This window comes from Meyerozyma guilliermondii, genomic scaffold (assembly GCF_000149425.1).
Source record: "Meyerozyma guilliermondii ATCC 6260 scaffold_2 genomic scaffold, whole genome shotgun sequence".
NCBI classification, from domain to species: domain Eukaryota; kingdom Fungi; phylum Ascomycota; class Pichiomycetes; order Serinales; family Debaryomycetaceae; genus Meyerozyma; species Meyerozyma guilliermondii.
The window spans coordinates 990,028-1,007,792 of NW_001809799.1; the positions used below are offsets into that span (position 1 = coordinate 990,028).

At 43.1% G+C, this 17,765-nt stretch overlaps 13 protein-coding genes across 13 annotated transcripts; 7 read left to right on the plus strand and 6 right to left on the minus strand. All coding sequences in view use genetic code 12, as the record gives it.

Moving 5' to 3' along the window:
• Positions 1 to 106: 106 nt before the first annotated feature.
• On the minus strand, positions 107 to 2,365 carry FAA2 (Faa2p; the record flags this gene model as incomplete). The annotated part of the gene is made up of 1 exon (XM_001486027.1): positions 107 to 2,365. One exon carries the CDS (start codon positions 2,363 to 2,365, stop codon positions 107 to 109), a length of 2,259 nt encoding a protein of 752 aa, XP_001486077.2.
• Positions 2,366 to 3,113: 748 nt separating this feature from the next.
• PGUG_01749 (tRNA splicing endonuclease subunit) lies at positions 3,114 to 4,391 on the plus strand (the record flags this gene model as incomplete). Its single annotated transcript, XM_001486028.1, has 1 exon — positions 3,114 to 4,391. The coding sequence occupies one exon, from the start codon at positions 3,114 to 3,116 to the stop codon at positions 4,389 to 4,391; it is 1,278 nt and encodes a 425-aa protein (XP_001486078.2).
• A 4-nt stretch (positions 4,392 to 4,395) lies between these two features.
• On the minus strand, positions 4,396 to 5,727 carry PGUG_01750 (uncharacterized protein; the record flags this gene model as incomplete). The annotated part of the gene is made up of 1 exon (XM_001486030.1): positions 4,396 to 5,727. One exon carries the CDS (start codon positions 5,725 to 5,727, stop codon positions 4,396 to 4,398), a length of 1,332 nt encoding a protein of 443 aa, XP_001486080.2.
• On the plus strand, positions 5,576 to 6,385 carry PGUG_01751 (uncharacterized protein; the record flags this gene model as incomplete). Its single annotated transcript, XM_001486029.1, has 1 exon — positions 5,576 to 6,385. One exon carries the CDS (start codon positions 5,576 to 5,578, stop codon positions 6,383 to 6,385), a length of 810 nt encoding a protein of 269 aa, XP_001486079.2.
• PGUG_01752 (RNA-binding protein) lies at positions 5,714 to 6,646 on the minus strand (the record flags this gene model as incomplete). The annotated part of the gene is made up of 1 exon (XM_001486031.1): positions 5,714 to 6,646. The coding sequence occupies one exon, from the start codon at positions 6,644 to 6,646 to the stop codon at positions 5,714 to 5,716; it is 933 nt and encodes a 310-aa protein (XP_001486081.2).
• A 74-nt stretch (positions 6,647 to 6,720) lies between these two features.
• PGUG_01753 (uncharacterized protein) lies at positions 6,721 to 8,115 on the plus strand (the record flags this gene model as incomplete). The annotated part of the gene is made up of 1 exon (XM_001486032.1): positions 6,721 to 8,115. One exon carries the CDS (start codon positions 6,721 to 6,723, stop codon positions 8,113 to 8,115), a length of 1,395 nt encoding a protein of 464 aa, XP_001486082.2.
• A 441-nt stretch (positions 8,116 to 8,556) lies between these two features.
• Positions 8,557 to 10,230, plus strand: PGUG_01754 (uncharacterized protein; the record flags this gene model as incomplete). The annotated part of the gene is made up of 1 exon (XM_001486033.1): positions 8,557 to 10,230. The coding sequence occupies one exon, from the start codon at positions 8,557 to 8,559 to the stop codon at positions 10,228 to 10,230; it is 1,674 nt and encodes a 557-aa protein (XP_001486083.2).
• A 174-nt stretch (positions 10,231 to 10,404) lies between these two features.
• PGUG_01755 (uncharacterized protein) lies at positions 10,405 to 10,773 on the plus strand (the record flags this gene model as incomplete). The annotated part of the gene is made up of 1 exon (XM_001486034.1): positions 10,405 to 10,773. The coding sequence occupies one exon, from the start codon at positions 10,405 to 10,407 to the stop codon at positions 10,771 to 10,773; it is 369 nt and encodes a 122-aa protein (XP_001486084.2).
• Positions 10,774 to 10,806: 33 nt separating this feature from the next.
• Positions 10,807 to 12,891, minus strand: PGUG_01756 (putative ferric-chelate reductase; the record flags this gene model as incomplete). Its single annotated transcript, XM_001486035.1, has 1 exon — positions 10,807 to 12,891. One exon carries the CDS (start codon positions 12,889 to 12,891, stop codon positions 10,807 to 10,809), a length of 2,085 nt encoding a protein of 694 aa, XP_001486085.2.
• Positions 12,892 to 12,996: 105 nt separating this feature from the next.
• PGUG_01757 (TRAMP complex RNA-binding subunit) lies at positions 12,997 to 14,055 on the minus strand (the record flags this gene model as incomplete). Its single annotated transcript, XM_001486036.1, has 1 exon — positions 12,997 to 14,055. One exon carries the CDS (start codon positions 14,053 to 14,055, stop codon positions 12,997 to 12,999), a length of 1,059 nt encoding a protein of 352 aa, XP_001486086.2.
• Positions 14,056 to 14,238: 183 nt separating this feature from the next.
• On the minus strand, positions 14,239 to 14,757 carry TVP18 (Tvp18p; the record flags this gene model as incomplete). The annotated part of the gene is made up of 1 exon (XM_001486037.1): positions 14,239 to 14,757. One exon carries the CDS (start codon positions 14,755 to 14,757, stop codon positions 14,239 to 14,241), a length of 519 nt encoding a protein of 172 aa, XP_001486087.2.
• A 311-nt stretch (positions 14,758 to 15,068) lies between these two features.
• On the plus strand, positions 15,069 to 16,448 carry PGUG_01759 (uncharacterized protein; the record flags this gene model as incomplete). Its single annotated transcript, XM_001486038.1, has 1 exon — positions 15,069 to 16,448. One exon carries the CDS (start codon positions 15,069 to 15,071, stop codon positions 16,446 to 16,448), a length of 1,380 nt encoding a protein of 459 aa, XP_001486088.2.
• A 146-nt stretch (positions 16,449 to 16,594) lies between these two features.
• SFH5 (Sfh5p) lies at positions 16,595 to 17,605 on the plus strand (the record flags this gene model as incomplete). The annotated part of the gene is made up of 1 exon (XM_001486039.1): positions 16,595 to 17,605. One exon carries the CDS (start codon positions 16,595 to 16,597, stop codon positions 17,603 to 17,605), a length of 1,011 nt encoding a protein of 336 aa, XP_001486089.2.
• Positions 17,606 to 17,765: the final 160 nt, after the last annotated feature.

Genomic DNA, 17,765 nt, shown 5'->3' on the forward strand with positions numbered 1-17,765 from the left:
GACTGACTGGTCTTCTGTCAAGAATTTCGCTGCGAAAATGAACGATGGACCGAAGGTCTTGTACACAGGAAAATATGGGGTAAAGAAGACTGGTTTCCTATTTAGACTATAAATTAGGTTTTGTAGTCTGAATAAGCGACTTTTCCGTTTCGTACATGCGCTTTATGTGGTTTGCAAAAAACGCTGAAGCTACAGCTCTCTTGATCTTGAAAGTTGGTGTGACAACATTGCGTTGCACTGTCAATGGTTCAAACTCAATATGCAAATTGTGAAGTTTTTCATAACGTGCAACTTTATCGCCGACATTGGCATTGATCAAACTCAAAAACTTGATGCGGTTTTCTGTCTCATTGATCTTTTGCAACAAATCCTCCTTTCCTTGAACGTTGTATCCACATTTTTCCCTTAAAAACTGCTTTCCAAGCTCGTAATGAATTCCGACGATTCCCACGAGATAACTTTGCAATGAGTTGCCATGAACAAAAAGCTGAACAAGTAACGGGTTTGCTGACAAGTACACGTTTTCAACCTTTTCCGGTGAAACATACTCGCCTTGTGCCATTTTGAAGAAATTCTTCACCCTATCAATGATGTACACTCGGCCAGTTTGGCTGTCGATACGAGCCACATCTCCGGTTGAAAACCAACCGTCTTTGTCAAGCGCTTTGTTGGTCTCTTCCTCATTCCGATAGTATCCACAGTACACTTGTGAACCTCGAACCATCAATTCTCCTTTCCCTTCTTTGACAGAATAGCCCATTGAAGGTACACTTTTGATGCGGAATTCTCCAGTTATTCCAGTGGGTCCACAAGATCCGGGTTTACCCTCATAAGCTGGGCTGCTGACAATGGCACCAAAGGTTTCTGTGAGCCCATAAGACTGGTATAACCCAATGCTCAAGCTGGCTTTAAGATAAGAGATTGTTGTAGGTGAAATAGGTGCCGACGCAGTCATCGTCCATCTCAAGTTATCAAATCCCAAAAGCGACCTGAGCGCTCTATAAGGTCCATAATCATCCATTTCGTGGTTACGTCCGTCGGCACCATCATGCTGTGATTGCTGGTCAAGTTTGTGATTTATGATCTCTGTGATTTTTCTAGAGTTGGGAGATGTTAAAACGGCAGACTTTATCAAAGATTCCATCCTTGTCAATACTCTGGGAACAAGCGACATATAAGTTGGCTTGAAGATTCTCAAATCCTCTAGTAGCAGCTCAAAGCTATCCCTGGCAGGCTTTTTTTTGTTCACCGTAAGCTGAGGAAACCCTAAATAGTATCCACTGGTAAAAGCAAAAGCACTGGTTTCCCGCTCGTATATGTGAGTCAAAGGAAGAAATATGAATGCCTTTCCATCTTTGACCTGAGATATTCTGCTGGCTAAAAATGCCACAGCGGCAGCAGCGTTCCCCTGAGTCAATACTCCACCCTTGGGTTTCGAACCTGTGGTTCCTGAAGTGAAAGATACCGTATACACTGTCTTTGGTGTAGGTGGAAGCTCCTTTAATCCAGAAGAGCTTCCGATTTTCTCCACCTCATTTATGCTGTGAATCGATACTTTGAGCTTTTCTGCTCTGGTCCGCAAACCAGGCAATTCGGCTCCAAAGTACTCGTCTAGCGGGTCCATACTGACTATGCTGATCAAACTCGCCAACCCAGACAGCTTTTTTAAGGTTAACAAATGTTTCACCTGATCAGCAGAGCACACCACCACGGGACTTTCAGTAGACTCGAGAATGTAGCTTGTTACTTCCAGTCCCAAAGTATCGTAAAGTGCAGTGTTCGTAAGTGAAAAGGCTGAACATGCCAAGTCGGTAAGAATCCACTCATAGCGATTTGGAGCGTAGATGGAGACAATAAATGAACAATTGTCTTCTTGCTTGATTCCGTCTAAAGTTTGACCATACTTTTGGTAGTCTCTATAGTGGTTATCGATCTTTCTATGGCTAGCAGATTCCGTTTTGTATGGTGAATTCTGGAGCACCGACAAGATACCGGCACCCAAGTTTGTCTTTCTTTCGTTCACTTGCTTGTATGTCAAAGATTCGTAGACATTGCTAGAATTTCCACTTCCATAATTGTATCGACGATACCCGAAACATGGCTGGTCACTATAGTGTTTAGCAGCGTTCTGGAAAAGTTTGTAGTGGGTGTTCAAGTCAGGGTGAATACACGAGTAGATCTCATTCGGAAACAATTTGTTCCGGTAAATCGGACTCAATGTGTCGTCCACTTCGGTACCACGAAGAGGCACAGATTCATCAATGGCACTATCTGTGAATGGTAGCCGCTTCAACGCCTCGTGGGCGTCTATATGACTATCGAATATACTCATGGTGGACAAAAATTTTGTCTGTTTAAATCCCATTGCTCGGAACGGAACTGGGTGGGGAAAGAATGCGGGGTGCTTTGTGTAAGGCACTGCTCGGGTAGATCCGCAATACAAACGTAAGGAAGAACGGAAGAAAACCTATGTGGAGCTTTTGATTCCAATGGCGAATTGTGCGATATGAGACCAAGCAGATTTGTTTTTCATATTTTCATTTGATTGGTTTGGTTCACTTGTCGCGACGGTTGAAGACGATTCATTTTAGACGAAATCAATTAGACGGTTTCATATTCACTGCTCAATTCCTCTTTTTCTATTAGCCAATTAGCTAGCACTTCCCCTTTTTTTTGTCTACTTTCTCTTTCTCTCTAAACACTTGTTCAAATGCTGTGCAAACCGGCCTCCGGCTATCTTTCGTCCACAATTATCACACTCAAAATAGCGGGAGGACTCGGCAGTTTTTAATTTCTGCTTGTCCTGACCATATATGTCTTTGCTGGAGGTGAGTTCCAGATTTATAAATACTCCTACGGGCTCCTTGGTGTTGGATATAGATTGAAGGCATCGATATCGAGACATCTTGTTCAACGTTTGCTGGCGAATGGCGTTCTCTATCATGTCTTGGAACACAGAATCGGCCTATATTAGTAAATAGAAGCATCTACGTGGCTCCGGAACACTTACAACATCGTCAAACGTCACAGATTGTTCTGTCATAATTGCCTGTCTCAGGTTTCTGTCGCGAACATTTTTGGCGATCGCACCAATTTCGCGATGACTTGATTCAATGCTGCAAGACCTCATCGATGAAGATGAAGATCAACTACAAGATTGGAACTCGGTGCTAGGAGGAAAGTCCCTTCCGAAGCGGGGAGAAAAGGAATTTGGGCCCGATGGAACAGAAACACAATCTGATAATCTCAGCCATGCCAGAAATGCAATGTATCGTGCTCTTGAAACTCCTAGAGGACACTACTTAAAGCACAAATTGGAAGCCATATGGATGCCAGACCGCCAAATGGCCATTATTACTGCTGCTAAGGGAGGATACTTCAAGGATTTGGGCCGGCAAACAAGTTTTGGTCACCGACAGGTGATATGGCTCACTGGCGTGGAAGTCACCTATCTCGTAGAAAGAGGTTCTATGATGATATATTTGAACGATGGACAAGTCGAAGAGTACCTAGCAGGTCACGCTGACTCAATTGACTATGGAAAGCTTTTTCCCTTGAGTTTACAACACCTTTACAGTGTGGCTCTCACCGAGCCCGAATCGTTGGACAAGTACCTTGTTTACTCATATTTGAAGAGACATGGCTACCTTATCCAGGAGTTTAAGACTTTAACTGCTCCACAGTCAGAACAGCTTCAGCTGCAAAGAAAAACTCAGTTATGGGGACCATGTTCTTCATACGTAAAATCGTTCGTCCAAGGCACACACCTATTTGGAACATATCGACCTTTAAGCTTTCAAAATAAGCACATATTCAGCTACCTACTGGTTTATCGGGCTCTCAACATTGTTCCCGCTACCAGCTCTTATGACAGTTTGAGAACACTTTCGGACAGTAGCTACACTATCCACTTCAACGTCTGGAAACCACAGCCTAATTTCTCCAAGAAGAATCCACCACTACCAGACTTTCATGTTTCTGTCATTAATACCAAGAACAAGTCATTTCCTTCGTTGAAAGACATACAGCATTTGCATAACACACTCAACCATACCATCTCCGAATCGATCAATCAGGAACCAGTTCAAATCAAGCAAACTTCAAATAAAAACCAAAGCGCTAAAAAACTACAAAGAGCACAAAAGGCCCAAGACAAGCTCTCCAAAATGAGTCTAGATGTACAGCGGAATGTCCAGTACCAAAAAGTACGCCTGAGCATGCTTAGGAACGGTCCCACTGGCAGGTCCATAGTGCTTGCTACCATTGACGATGGCATCATTAATTTCATTACTTTGAGTGAAGCAGATTTCACATTGAGAGGAAATGCTGCTACAAAGCTCAACAGCATCAAGTACCTGGATTCTCATGGTATTATATACACAGGTACGTAATAAACTACCGTTTCGTCCACCTGAGTTTGTTTGTCATTAATGAACTCTGCTCCCTTATGTCACTGAAGTAGTCAACGCATTCTTTCGACGCTTCTTTGTCAACTACCGGAGTCATAGAACAGTGTGCTAGTAACCTGTTTAGCCATGCATCGGCATCAGCCGCATTGATGCGATAATATAAAGCAAAGAATCGGTCGAATTGCTTCGCCATGAACTCTATCACCTGTGCCTCATCGGTAATCTTATACAACGAGCTGTTTGAAAGCGAGATTTTGTAGTTGTTCAAACTGAAAAGTCGAGAGAGGAGCTTGCTTCGTTCAGTCACCACTGCTTTAAGAGACTCGTTATCAAAAAGAAACTTGTCCAAGACAATCGGTGAGTCGCCGTTATCACGGGTTATAGCACTCGCACGAGTGAGGACCTCGAAGAGAAGTTTACCCTCCAACTCATACGCCAGCATTATGTTGTGTAAAAGGGCGATAGGTATGACTTGATTACCGTTCAATTTTTGATACCGAGTGATGAAACTTTTGAGAAATCCCTCGTCATTTGGGAGGAAACTCAATATGTTGTACTTTCCCTTGTTATTGAGAGCTTTTCCAATGGTAAATGGATTATCGATGTCAAATTTGTGTGGTTGTGGAAGCTTGATATCAGGAAACAAGTGAGTATCACGCTTTGACGATGGAGGAGTGCTAAACTCTTTTGTAACGTATCTTATATCTTTGTATAGGCGTCTCAAGCAGTGTGACTTATCCTCAAGAAAGTACAGTGCAATTGCCTGGTAGCGACCGAGGGTATTGTTTCGGTTAATGTATGGTCTTTGAAAAAAAGAGTTTTCCATGTTCATGTATGATTCGGAAGCTCGCTTGTGGAGTGCGTTGTATGATGTCTGGGGATCTTTGTGTTCATAACGAAAGAATTCTCGATCGTTCATATGTCGTATTAAAGCATAGTCAAACAAACTTTTTCCTAAAAGCTCGTAAGCGGGATCTATACTTGTTTCATCCTTTTTAGGTACAATCCTGGCGGGCGCTTTATCCGAATTAGATTCAGCATCGTGTAAAATAGACAAGATTTTCTCCATAGTTTGGATGGAGGAATAGTCTGGAGGATCCACTATATCATTCGATACATTCTTGGAGCTGGAAAATGGTTTCTTGTATGAGTATAAGCGAGCAGAAATGAATATGGCGGGTGAAATGACGGGTGAATGGCCTAGAGGCCCTCTTGCCCAAAAAATGGGTCTCATATATCCTTCACAATTCTCAGTGGTGAGACTTGAGCATATTATAACCTGCAGGATGAAAAAGAGGAAGAGTTCAGGAAGTAGCATTGGTTGGTTGAGTTTGCGACCCAGCAGGTCCTTGTGGGTTCGATGGAGAGCTTGCGGGTGGTTTACCCTTTGGCTTCTTTTTGGGTGGTTTTGGTTTTTTTTTCTGGTTAATTTTGGGTGCTTTTACATCGTTCTCACCTTTATGAGAATTCTGGTTGGATTGTTGGCCGGATTGCTCACCAGAAACCAGGTCTTTGTTGGGTTGCGGTGCTTTGTTTCCTTGCTTAGCAGTTCCTGGAGCATTTTGAGGAGCCTTGGGTTTCTTTTTCTTCTTCTTTTTCTCGACAATTTTTGGATCGTTAGGTTCTTTCAGTACATCTTTGTCTTTTGGAGTTTTTGGTTTCTTGGATTTCTTTTTGGGCTTCTTGGTGGTTTCCTTTGTATCCTTGTCCTTCTCGGAGCTCTTATTTTTAGCCTTTTGGTCGGTGTTTTGGTTTTTAGCTTTGGGTTTCTTTTGCTTCTTGGGTGCTTTAAACAGATACGACTCAGTCTTTCCATCCAAAAACGCCACAAACCGCTGAAACTGTGCAAGCTGCTCAATTGTCTTCTTCTTCTTCCTCTCCTTGAGTATCGTTCGAGGAACAGCAGCATACTCTTTATTCTCGTACAATGCCTTTCCTATTATTGGAACACTTGCACCGTTCAGTTCCCCGTCTGAAAAAGCCTTTGCACGCAACTCCGCTTGTACCTTGGTTGCCGTATCGGCGTCTGGAACCACAAAATACGCTCTGGAGTACGTAGGGAGTTCATATGGCTTTTCTGGATACGCTCCAGCCACATAATAGTAGTTGTTCACAAGATGCCATTGGGTAGTATATTGGGTGATTTGGGCCTCAAACTGGTCCTGGGTTAACCCTGGGGGAAGCAAACGTATTACGAGACGCACGGCTTCCGTGTGCTTGTTTGAGGGTGAACTCATTTTCACAAGTGTCTGCAGCTATCGCAAAACGCACTTGAGTTGAAAATTGAGATGCGAACTTCTTTCTTAGCACTATGGATCCTCTCAATGACTTTCTCTTTGAGGTGGAACGAAGCCTTAAGGGCTCGCCAGAACTGGTTCTGGTGCATTTGGCTCGACTATTGACCCCGCTGGTGACCAACAAACAGATTATCAACTTGAATAATCTTCCTCAATTGGCGTCCGATCGATACAATCAGGCTGTAGATTCACGGCATTTTTACAACAACGAGTGGCTAGCGTTCAACGAAGTGGTGTGTTCGTTCGTAAGACTTGGAAACCAGCTTAACCCCTGGTCGGCTTTGGATTCTTTTGATCTATATTCTGGGTTTATCAACGACTTACTGGTGGCCTTCAACAATAATGTCAGGGGCCATCTTTTGACTAATCTTGTTCGAGAAACCATATCAATTGTCGTTCCTATGGCTACTAGGCTCGACAGGCAGATGTACTACAAGGAAAACTGTGCCAATCCTCGGTTGACATACCTAGCTTCGGTGCTCTTGCGAATCTTCAATAATATCAGATCGCAGCTTTCGGCAGATCCACACGATAATTCTCCCAAACGACAAATCATTTTGCTGGTGGGCGTAACGCTATGTCAAGTTTACTTTAAGCTAGGAAACCCGCTTCTTTGTCGCAATATTTTCTCCAACATGAACAATGCTGGACTTCGATTCAGTCGCTATTCGGTTGCAGAACAGGTTCAATATCGCTTCTACCTCAGTCGGTTCTACCTCATCAAGGACCAACTTCCTGATGCCTACGTGCACCTCATGTGGTGCTATGAAACATGTGCCGCTGCAACTTCGGTGTTGGGTGAGAAACTCAACTCACATCTTACCGTCATCCTCAAGTATTTGTTAGTGGTGGGAATGATGATAGGTAAAAATCCCAGTTTCAACACAATATCCCAAACCATCTATAATGGAAACAGTCCACCATTCCTCACCATATACAACGAGATCTCGCTCCAAATCAAAGCTGGAAATTATACACAACTCGTCGCTGTGATTTCGCAACCTCAATGCTATGAGTTTCTCCACAAAAATGGGCTCCTTTTGCTTGTGGTCAACAAAGCCAAACTCATAACCGTTCGCAACCTACTCAAAAGAATCTGGCTACTTTCTGGAAAACCTACAAGATTGAATTACTCTTCCGTCAGAGCAGGACTTCAGGTTTCAATCAATGTCAATGCTCCACTTGACATGTACAAATTAATCAGTGGCGTCGACGATACAACCATAGAAAACGTGTTGGTGACTCTTATTGACCAAAACATGCTCAAGGGCAAAATAGCGTCTGTGGCTAGAGCCGTTTCTCTTAGTAAGTCTGAAACGTTTCCTACCATCTCGGAGATTAACTTCCGGCGGTTTGGAAATGGCGCCTCAACGGCGCTAAACAAGGAGGATCAATGGATGCTCACGTAACACTGGAGTGAACGAGTGAACTGAACTGAAGTGAAAAGAACAGAAAGTGGTCGTCATGTTTCATTGGTAGTGTTCATTGGTATTGTCATTTGCACCCTTCCTGTTGCGCAACTGTGTGTTAGTTTATGCAGGTGTTGGGCGGTAGGTCTTGGCACCTTAGAATGCCGGTCATCCGGTGCTGCAAAATATCCTGGCTCCCAATCCAAACCGGCAATAATGTTCTAAACTGTACATAATGCGCGGTGGTGGTTAGTTTTTTTCCGCTTATGCGGTACTTATTTCCAGGCTAGAATCGCTAAGGGCATCGCCTCGTGACGTCTGTGCGGCATTCGGCGCGCAGCTGTGGCACACAAAATCCGGGGTATATAGGAGGGGTACCACTACACGAAAACAAAGAATATTTAATCCCCAACTTTCTGTGTTTTATCCCTGAGTTGTGCTATGCTGCTGTTGAACCTGTTACCCACCAACGTTCTCGAGCGTATCATTGGTGAGTTGGGCCAAAGTGACAAGGTCCGTTTGGGTGCAACTTGTTCAGAAATTCTTCATTTGGTCAACTGTCAGTTGTACTACAAAATCTTGATTATTTCCCGATACGAGTCTCCAGGTGCCAGGCTGTACTCTAACTGTTCTACGCTCGATGTTGAACGCCTTTCACAGTTTGTTCAGGGTTTAACCACACACAATTTCAACTACATTGACAAGATTCTGATTCATGCTCAATCAAATCTTATTGAGTACGATTACGCTCCTCTTTACGAGAAGATTCTGAGGTTGTGGGATAGACTGAACCACAAGATCTACTTTTCCAATTATGACATCCAGAACTTGCGCAGACGTGAATCGCTTACTACCTATGCTTTGCAAAAATCCACAACTTATGTGGAAAACGAGGAAGAACAATTTTGCGAGCACCGCATGAGTCAGAGGGTCCCAAAGGTAAATAATTTGAAAAGTTGGGTTGCTCTCGATGTTCAGGAACTAATGGAGCTTCCGTTCAATCCTAATCTTGTTAGCTTGAATGTGTTTATCGAGCGCAGGATGTTGTCTCCGCCTTCATCAGTCGACACAAGATCACTTTTCCGCAATCTTTTGCAACTCCGCTCACTTTATTTGAGCCTGCCTACCTCGACCTATGCTTTTTTTAGACTATTAGAACGCGGCCCTAGATTGGAGAATCTTCATCAACTATCGATTTCCAATTCTCACACCCTCAAGAATAGCACCATCTTGACGTTCGGTGGTCTCAATCGCATTTTCAACCTCAATGGCCTTCAAGCTTTGGAATTGAAGGTTAATTGTGTGCATGAGTTCTGTGGGTCCCAGTGCATCCCAGCTATCTTTGCTGACTGGGCAGCATATAACAGAATGACGGGCGAAACTCCTAGCTTGAAGAAACTTGCGGTGATAAATTTCAAATCTTGCAACACGAAAAAGAATATCCAGGAGTTTGGGAACCTAGTGACTACTTCTTTATTTTCACCCAACTTTGAAAACTTGGAAGAATTGTATTTGAACATCGAAGACTACCAAAACCTTACCCTTTCCGAAACATCTACCAGGTTTGACTTCTCCAAGTTTGCAGCCGGTTTGAACCAGCATTATAATTTAAAGAAGTTGATCATTCCAGACTTTTTCAACGCCTGGATTTCTGCCATTCCATCCATTTTAAAGCTCGATTGCAACTTCTTTGATGCTTTGGTAAACCAATGCCATTGCTCCCAATGTCATGAAACGAGGTGTATGTTCTTGGCAATGGCCAAGTCTGATGCTCGAAACCATTATACTCATGATTTCCTGGCACTTGCATACGATCATGACGGAGGTGAGATTTACATTGACACTATCAAGGATGAAAACCTCAAGTTTCTCAACTACTTGGTACTTATCTTACAGCGCCAATTCGTGTACTTGCACCAAAACCTCTTTTCAATCAACTCCATACTTCAAGCCTCTGATGAGCCTTTTGTCGTGGATGAGTCGCTCGTGCCATTCAACCAGTTATTCCATCATTCGTGCCTTGACAAACTCATGGGTATCGTTCAAAAGTACAGCGATGTGAAGTCTGTTAATTTGGGAGGCATCCCCATCGACCTTACAAAGGTTGCTAATTAGAAAACCTAGAATTGCATCTGCACTAGAATTGCATTATTCTGCACTAATCACTGCATTGACCAATTGCTACCAATTGATCTAAAAATCGCATGAATCAACTGCAATCATTGCTTATCGTATACGCTTATCGCATACTGCTTATCGTATACTTATCATATATTGCTATATCGTCTAATGCCCTATTGTCTTTTTTCGCACGCGATGCTTTCGCAATTGTGGGGAGCTCAAACAAGTATGCCTCTGAACGAACAGCTTGAATCGCTCAACAAGCAGCTATGGAACGCTGGAATCATCGGGGCTCTTAGAGGCACGTTGGTGGGTCTTGTTTCTGGCTTATATCTCAACTACAAGTACAACAATGGTCCCAATGTTCGATTTTTCAATACCCCATACAAGTTTCTATATCTTATCAGTTGGAACGTAGCAGGAATAATCTTCACCACGGACATTGCCAAGACGAAACTCAGGCACCAGATTGCAATTGAGGATGAGATTAAGCGTGATACGTTTTTGCAACAAGAATTGGCGCAATCAAGACGATGAACTATGTATGAGAATGAATTAACGATTTACTATTTAAACGTAGAAAGCTTCTTCGTGGAAATTCAACCCGTTTTCGTTTGCCCATACCTTGACGTTGTTCACGAGTGCTTTGGGTCCGGCCGAAATTACCCATACATCTTTACGGTCTGTGATAGGAACATGGGCTCTGGGAAGATCGCGGCAACAAACTACATTGGACCCATCTTTAACGGGACCAGAGCACTGTGTGAAACCCTCGTTGATACACCAATTGTAATATTTGTGGTTTATAGTGGGCCTGCCCTCGTAGATTTTGTTTTCGATATTCAATCTTTTCACTGTTTCCGAGTAAGTTGAGTGGGCTTGTCTAGTGGAAAATGATGCGCTATGGTTTAATGTAGGGGTGAAGTGTTCACTGGTACTTGCATAGCTTGTTCTGCGTCCCAAAGATGTATTTCCTTGATCTTCATGGATGGACAGAGCACTTCCACCATCGTCATCTTCGTGCTCGGTGACTTCAAGCCCGGTGCATTCTTCATCGTCGTCGGTTTCTTCCATGTCTCCAACTTCGATGTTAACGTCTTCTCGTTCAATTCCACTTTCATGTTCGTCGTCTTCATCTTGGTCGAGTAATGGCATCTCTTCATTCTCTTCATCGTAGGTGAACGAGTGATGGACCAGACTTCGGTTCGAGTTATTTTCACTTCTTGTGACAAAGATCTCGAAATCGTCGCCGTGAATAAAGCCATCAAAGTGTCGAAGAATGCTGATATCTCGGTAGTCTCTTATCACCCATACAACTTTGGTAGGGACTCCATGGTAGTTCATCGTACGCAAAAGTGGTAATGCAAATGAGATAGCTGAGCCACCTATAATTACAAGAACTCTCTTCGCATTCACCTGGAGCCTAGATAAGAGAAAGTTGTCCTGACCTTTTTTAGGCTTTGTAGAAACAAAGAGAAGATGAGGTTCGAAGGCTCCTGTGAAGATATATCTTCGTTTTTCCTTGAATTTGAAGTTGCTCTTTCGTACAATTAGACGTTGTGTGGCATCCAGCGGAAGTGATACCAATGTGTAAGGATGGTAGTTTGGCACAATTTGCTTGAACGCACGTACCAACCAGTTGGGATGATAATCGGTGCACCTTATGTGTGCTCCGGGCTGAGTGGGAGCGTTCGCTATAAGTTTTCTGGGAATTTCAATGAGCAGCATATTGGGAGAAACGTCAATAATTTGAACCTCGCTCGAGTTCTGGGATGTCCTAGAAGCCCTGAGACGATAGACTATCTGTGAGCACAATATCGCTATATTGCAGGCAGTATATAAGGTTGCCTTAGTTGGTCGGACATGAAATTGAAGTGTTATAACGATGATCCAGGACCAAGTGTAGTGTTCGAAAAAAAATACCTTGTAGAACCGATTGCGGAAGCTCAGTAAGGAGGTTATTGTCATCATGATGAAGCCAGTGAATGCTGCCCATCCGTAGAGATTTTCAGGTTTAATGGCCTTTCCCCAAGTGTGGTTGCGATAAAAAAAACCACAATATAGAATCACATGAAGAACCGTTTGAAGAACTATAAGTCTGGAAAGCCACTTGTGGATGGGTAAAAGTGCAAGGTACAAAGTATTGGGAAGTGGCGATGGTCTCAAGGTGAGAAAAAGTACCGTTGGAAGACACACGGTTGCAATACGTCCAAGTCTCTTGGCGAGAAAGATGAGATCACCATGATATAGTTCCGATAACGAAAGAACGGAAAGCACAAAAAGCCAGAAAAACACTTGCACTATGGTCGACCCGTGCAAATATAATTTAAATGCACCAATACGAATGCTTTCAAGAACAAATCCAACCCAGGTGAGCGTTCGACCTTGATGATCTCGAGGTATAAATCGATTTATCCACAGACTAAACCCTCGAAACAAATGCCTACTACGACCACGGAAATATCCATGCCGTATTAACGTATTAGCAAACGGAATGAATAAGAGAAATGCAACTAAAAATCCAGTGGTGATTGCTCCATACTTGTCGGTGGTGTTTTGACGGTAATCCTTGTACTGTGGAGATTTCTGATCGGGATAATGGAACTCGAAGTCTATTAGGTTGTAGAATGACTTGGTAAATTGGGCCACCCTCATTGTAATCTATCAACAAGGTTGTATGAAATACTGTGGATCACTCAACACTGATCGAATAGATAATTTGTATGCAGTCCTATGTGTCCTATATAATGTTCCATACAATTACCTTCTTTTGTCTATACGACCACTTCTGGTTGGTTTTGTGACTTTTTTCTTTGACTCGATAAAGCCGGATCTTGTTGGTTGTTGTCTTAATTTGGAGAGATTTTTGGAATTTTGTTTGCCCTTTCTCGGCAATACGACTCCAGATCTTGATGGGTTTGGGGCATTTTTTGAAAAATCTTTTCTTGATGGTGGTTTTTGAGGAGCAAAATGAGCCACTCCGCGCGAGGGACGAGGTCTGGCTCCGCGTATGCGATCAAAGTATTTTGCACGTAAATGACGGGGGAGATTCGAACCGCTGAATGCGGTGCCGGTGATATTTGGTACACGCAGTGTTCTTGGTTCTGGGCATTCGTCACCGTAGTGTACGTCCAGACCACAGTTGTAGCAGTACACCTGAGGAAGCGTGTTTGAAACTGGTGCGTCTGTAGTTCCTGTCAAGTAAGACCGCCATATACTTGGACAACGGTCATCTCCGTGACTGAAGGTGTCACATGTTTTACAGTATTGTCTCTTTTTGGCTTTGTTGGTGCATCCGGCAGCCATATGTCCCTTTTGACCACATCTGGAACACACCATAGTGGTGGGACATTGGGTTTCGTAGTGGTCTCCAACTACACCACATTTATGGCACACCACCGTTTTACATTTGGCTCTTATGTGACCCCTTCTGTGACAGTTTGCGCAAAGAGGACCGAGGCTCTGGAGAGCGTTGATAGTGTCTCCTGAGGAAGGGTCTGTGACGCCGAAATATCGCCCTTCACCACGTAATTCTATAAGCTCATCTGCATCATTATTGACTTGGTCATAGGATAAGGATGTGGTGGGGGCATTGGCGAAGTTTGTTTCTGGCGTTTCTGTGGGCTTTTTGGGGTCAGGGTTGTTGGAAGCTTGTTTTTCAGAAGTTTGTAAGACGTTATTTGATTTATGTGTTCCATTCTTGGACGGTTCTTTTGAATTTTTGGAGCCATTTGGAACCTCAGCATGTATAATGGATCGCTCCGGTGGCTTTTCTGTGCTTTTATCACGGCCAGAGGGCTCTGACACTGGTCCTGGCATCGGTTTGGTGGATGGTGACAATGAAGATTTGAGTTCGCGAAACGCACGATGAGATGTATGGTGGGATGGGTAGAGACCAAAAAAAAATCAGATAAGAAAATAGGATAAGAAAATAAAATAAGAAATATTGACTACATTGAACAGCTAGAATGTGGGATTTTCTGATCAGACTCGTTATTCATACTACAAAACATTTCTCACAACGTGCTCTCCCACCTGGGCCTCTAATGAGCCCTGTTCACCTGCAACATTGAACGATGTCTTCAAGTACTCTTGGTGCTTGATAGCAGCCAATGCGTAGCATGCGCTCGCCAAAGCGAAAAATACGGCAACCACAATCAAGCTGGTGGTCTGAAGAGTGAGTGACAACCATTGAATTACACTCATCAACAAGTAGAACCCGCATCTTGGCCAGTTTTCATCAAAGTTTTTAATGAAGCTGGTGAACTTGTCTGTCAATGGGCAGATTCTCAAGAGGAACGGAACCTCCACAAACACCACTACAAGGCCCTGGACAATACATATGATGGAAAAAATGATCACCAAGGAAGCATGGAAGATGTTGGCGATTCCGAGAGCCAAACATAAGATGATGGTAAAAAGGCCAATCCATTGTCCATACAAGGAGAAGTTTTTCTTTTTAAAGTCTGCGGAAAAGCCGCCGAAGACGTTGCTCATTACCGTCAGGATACTCAATGCCATGATATGGAGTAATTGCCGTGACTTGTTATAAACGCAATCGGGTGCTGCGAAGGAGTGTGCAGGAACGAGCTAGGCGAAGAATACGAAGATGGTGCAAATGTTAGGGTTGACGAAAATGTATGGTGAATGTGAATGGATCTAGAAGATTCGGGTTAATTGGGTTCTCGAAAATAGTTTTTTGATTTTTTGCAAGTTTTTCATATTTCGTTCTTCGTTTTTTTGAAAGCATCTCAAATTTGCAGCAATGAGATAGCAGTGAGCTAATTGGAAATGTAAGAGTAGTATATATACGAAATATCCAAAAACAAAATATGATTCTGTTGTTGTTCTCTTCTTCAGAGCATAACTTCTACTCCATTATACTTCTCCATTATACCTCTCCATTCTGCTCTCCATTATACCTCTCCATTCTGCTCTCCTGCATCGTATCTCATCTCTCATTTCTTCTTTTCTTTATGGCCAGAGAAACTGTCATAGCCCTCGTTGGCAAACCGTCGTCTGGAAAATCCACCACTTTGAATGCTCTCACAGATGCAAATGCAAAGGTAGGGGCTTTTCCTTTTACCACAATCGATCCTAACAAGGCTACTGGGTACTTGGAGGTGGAGTGTGCTTGTTCCAGATTTGGAAAACAAAAGTTATGCAAACCCAATTATGGATATTGTCGTAATGGTAAGAGAGGTGTGCCTGTAATGCTTCTAGATGTAGCTGGGTTGGTTCCTAATGCCCATTTGGGAAGAGGTTTGGGTAACAAATTTTTGGGTGATTTGACAGAAGCCGATTGTTTGATCCATATTGTAGATGCCAGTGGAACCACCGATGCTGAAGGAAAGGCAACCAGGGGCTATGATCCCATCAATGATATCGAATGGTTACAGGATGAGATTTTTCGCTGGATTTTGGGCAATCTAATGGAGAGATGGGGGTCGGTGGTGAGAAGACATGTAGCCACCAAGTCGACTGCGTTGGAGACTTTGAGAGCCCAGCTCGGTGGATACTCGGCAAATAGTCAGCTTATAGCTAGGGCACTAGACCTGCTTCCTGGCTTGCCTCCTTTACAAGATTGGGACAATGCTACGGTTGAAAAAGTGGTTAGAGCATTTATGGAAACCAAGTTTCCTACTGTTCTTGCTCTCAACAAGATGGACCATCCTGATGCCGATAAAAACGTTTCGAAAATCATCCTCAAGTATCCCAAGCAAAAAGCTGTGCTCACATCCTCCATCACTGAGGTGCTTCTTAGAAAGTTGGCAAACCAGAACTATATCCAGTATGATCTGGGAACGGAATTTGTAGATACCATTGAGGATTTGGGACCTGAAAGTGGCTTGAAACCCATGGACGAAAAACTCAAGAACCGGATCGAGAATATTAGAGACTTGGTACTCTATCGTTTTGGCTCCACAGGGGTGGTTCAGCTATTGCAGGCAGCAGCTGACGTGCTTGAGCTAGTACCAGTATTCCCTGTTCGCAACATGAACAATTTTACTGGAGGTTCTGGAGACAATGTATTCAGAGACTGTGTGTTGGTGAAAAGAGGTACTCCTGTCATCAACGTTGCAAGAAAAATCATGGGAGATGTTACAATTGCACTGATAGAAGGTGTAGGAGGCATGCGAGTAGGTGAGGAAGATTTAGTTGACCGAGGCAAAAATGATATTTTGAGCTTCAAGTTGGTGCCTGGGCATTAGTGTATAAAGGTTATAGAGAGCATAGAGCATAGACCCCAATGGTGTAAACTAGAGAATTTAATTAGAGCGACTGTGTATAGACTTCTGGCTTATCGCATTTCCGATCGGAGATCACAGGATAACTGCGAAATCTTTGGCGCACTGTAATGTCAGAACCCATTGAAAAGCCCGTTGAAAAACCTGGTGTAGAACCAGTTTCTGATGTCAAGGATACAGATCCAGCTAAAAAAGACCAGCCTGTATTGGTATCCACTACAAAACTCACCAAAACTCAGCTGGAAACATTGAAAAAGCTCATTGATGAGTTACCCCAAATTCTCGAAGAAACAGGTGATTCTTCGTATGACGAGATATATGGATACCGCATCAACAAGAGTGGTTTGGAGCATGTTCATGATGAGATTCGTAATGAAATTGTGTTGAAATTTTTGATTGCCGAAGAGTACAAGTTTGAAGAAGCAAGAACCAGGTTGATTAATACCTTCAAATGGCGTAAAAAGTTCCAGCCATTGCTGGCTGCGTACAGCGAGACGTTTGACAAAGAATTGGACGATTTGGGAGTCATTACCAAGTACGATGGTACCAATGAAAATTTGCATGTGGTGACTTGGAACTTGTATGGAAACTTGAAGTCGCCGAAAAAGTTGTTTCAGAAATTCGGTCAAGACGACAAAGCAGAAAAAGAAGGATCTCCATTCCTCAGGTGGAGAATTGGACTCATGGAGCGTGCTTTGCTGTTGATAGACTTCACTGACAAGTCGAACTCAAAGATAGCCCAAGTCCATGATTACAATAATGTTTCCATGTTTCGCATGGATCCAGGAATGAAGGCTGCTACCAAAGAAATCATCAAGATCTTTGGTGATAATTATCCTGAGCTCTTGTCCACAAAGTTCTTTATTAATGTGCCCACGATCATGAGCTGGGTGTTCACCTTTTTCAGAACAATTGGCCTCGTGAGTGAAGATACATGGAAGAAGTTTCAGGTCCTTAACAGTGGCAATCTTGCGACATGGTTTGGTGAAAAAAATTTGCCAAAAGCTTATAATGGGCTGAACGACTCTACAGTGGAGCTGTTATTTGCTTCTGAAGCGAAAACAGAAGCCCCGGAATATGCCAAAATAATGATACATAAAGCTGCGCTTGACATAGACTAAACGATGTACAGCCTATATGACCTAATCTACATACTTATATTCTCATCCTTGTTTGATTATCCTTGTCTTTATCTTCTGTCATTACATAATTTGTAGTGAGCTTTTCGCTTTTCGCAGCTAATCGCGAAAATACATCTATTTACGTTGTGATCCATTACTT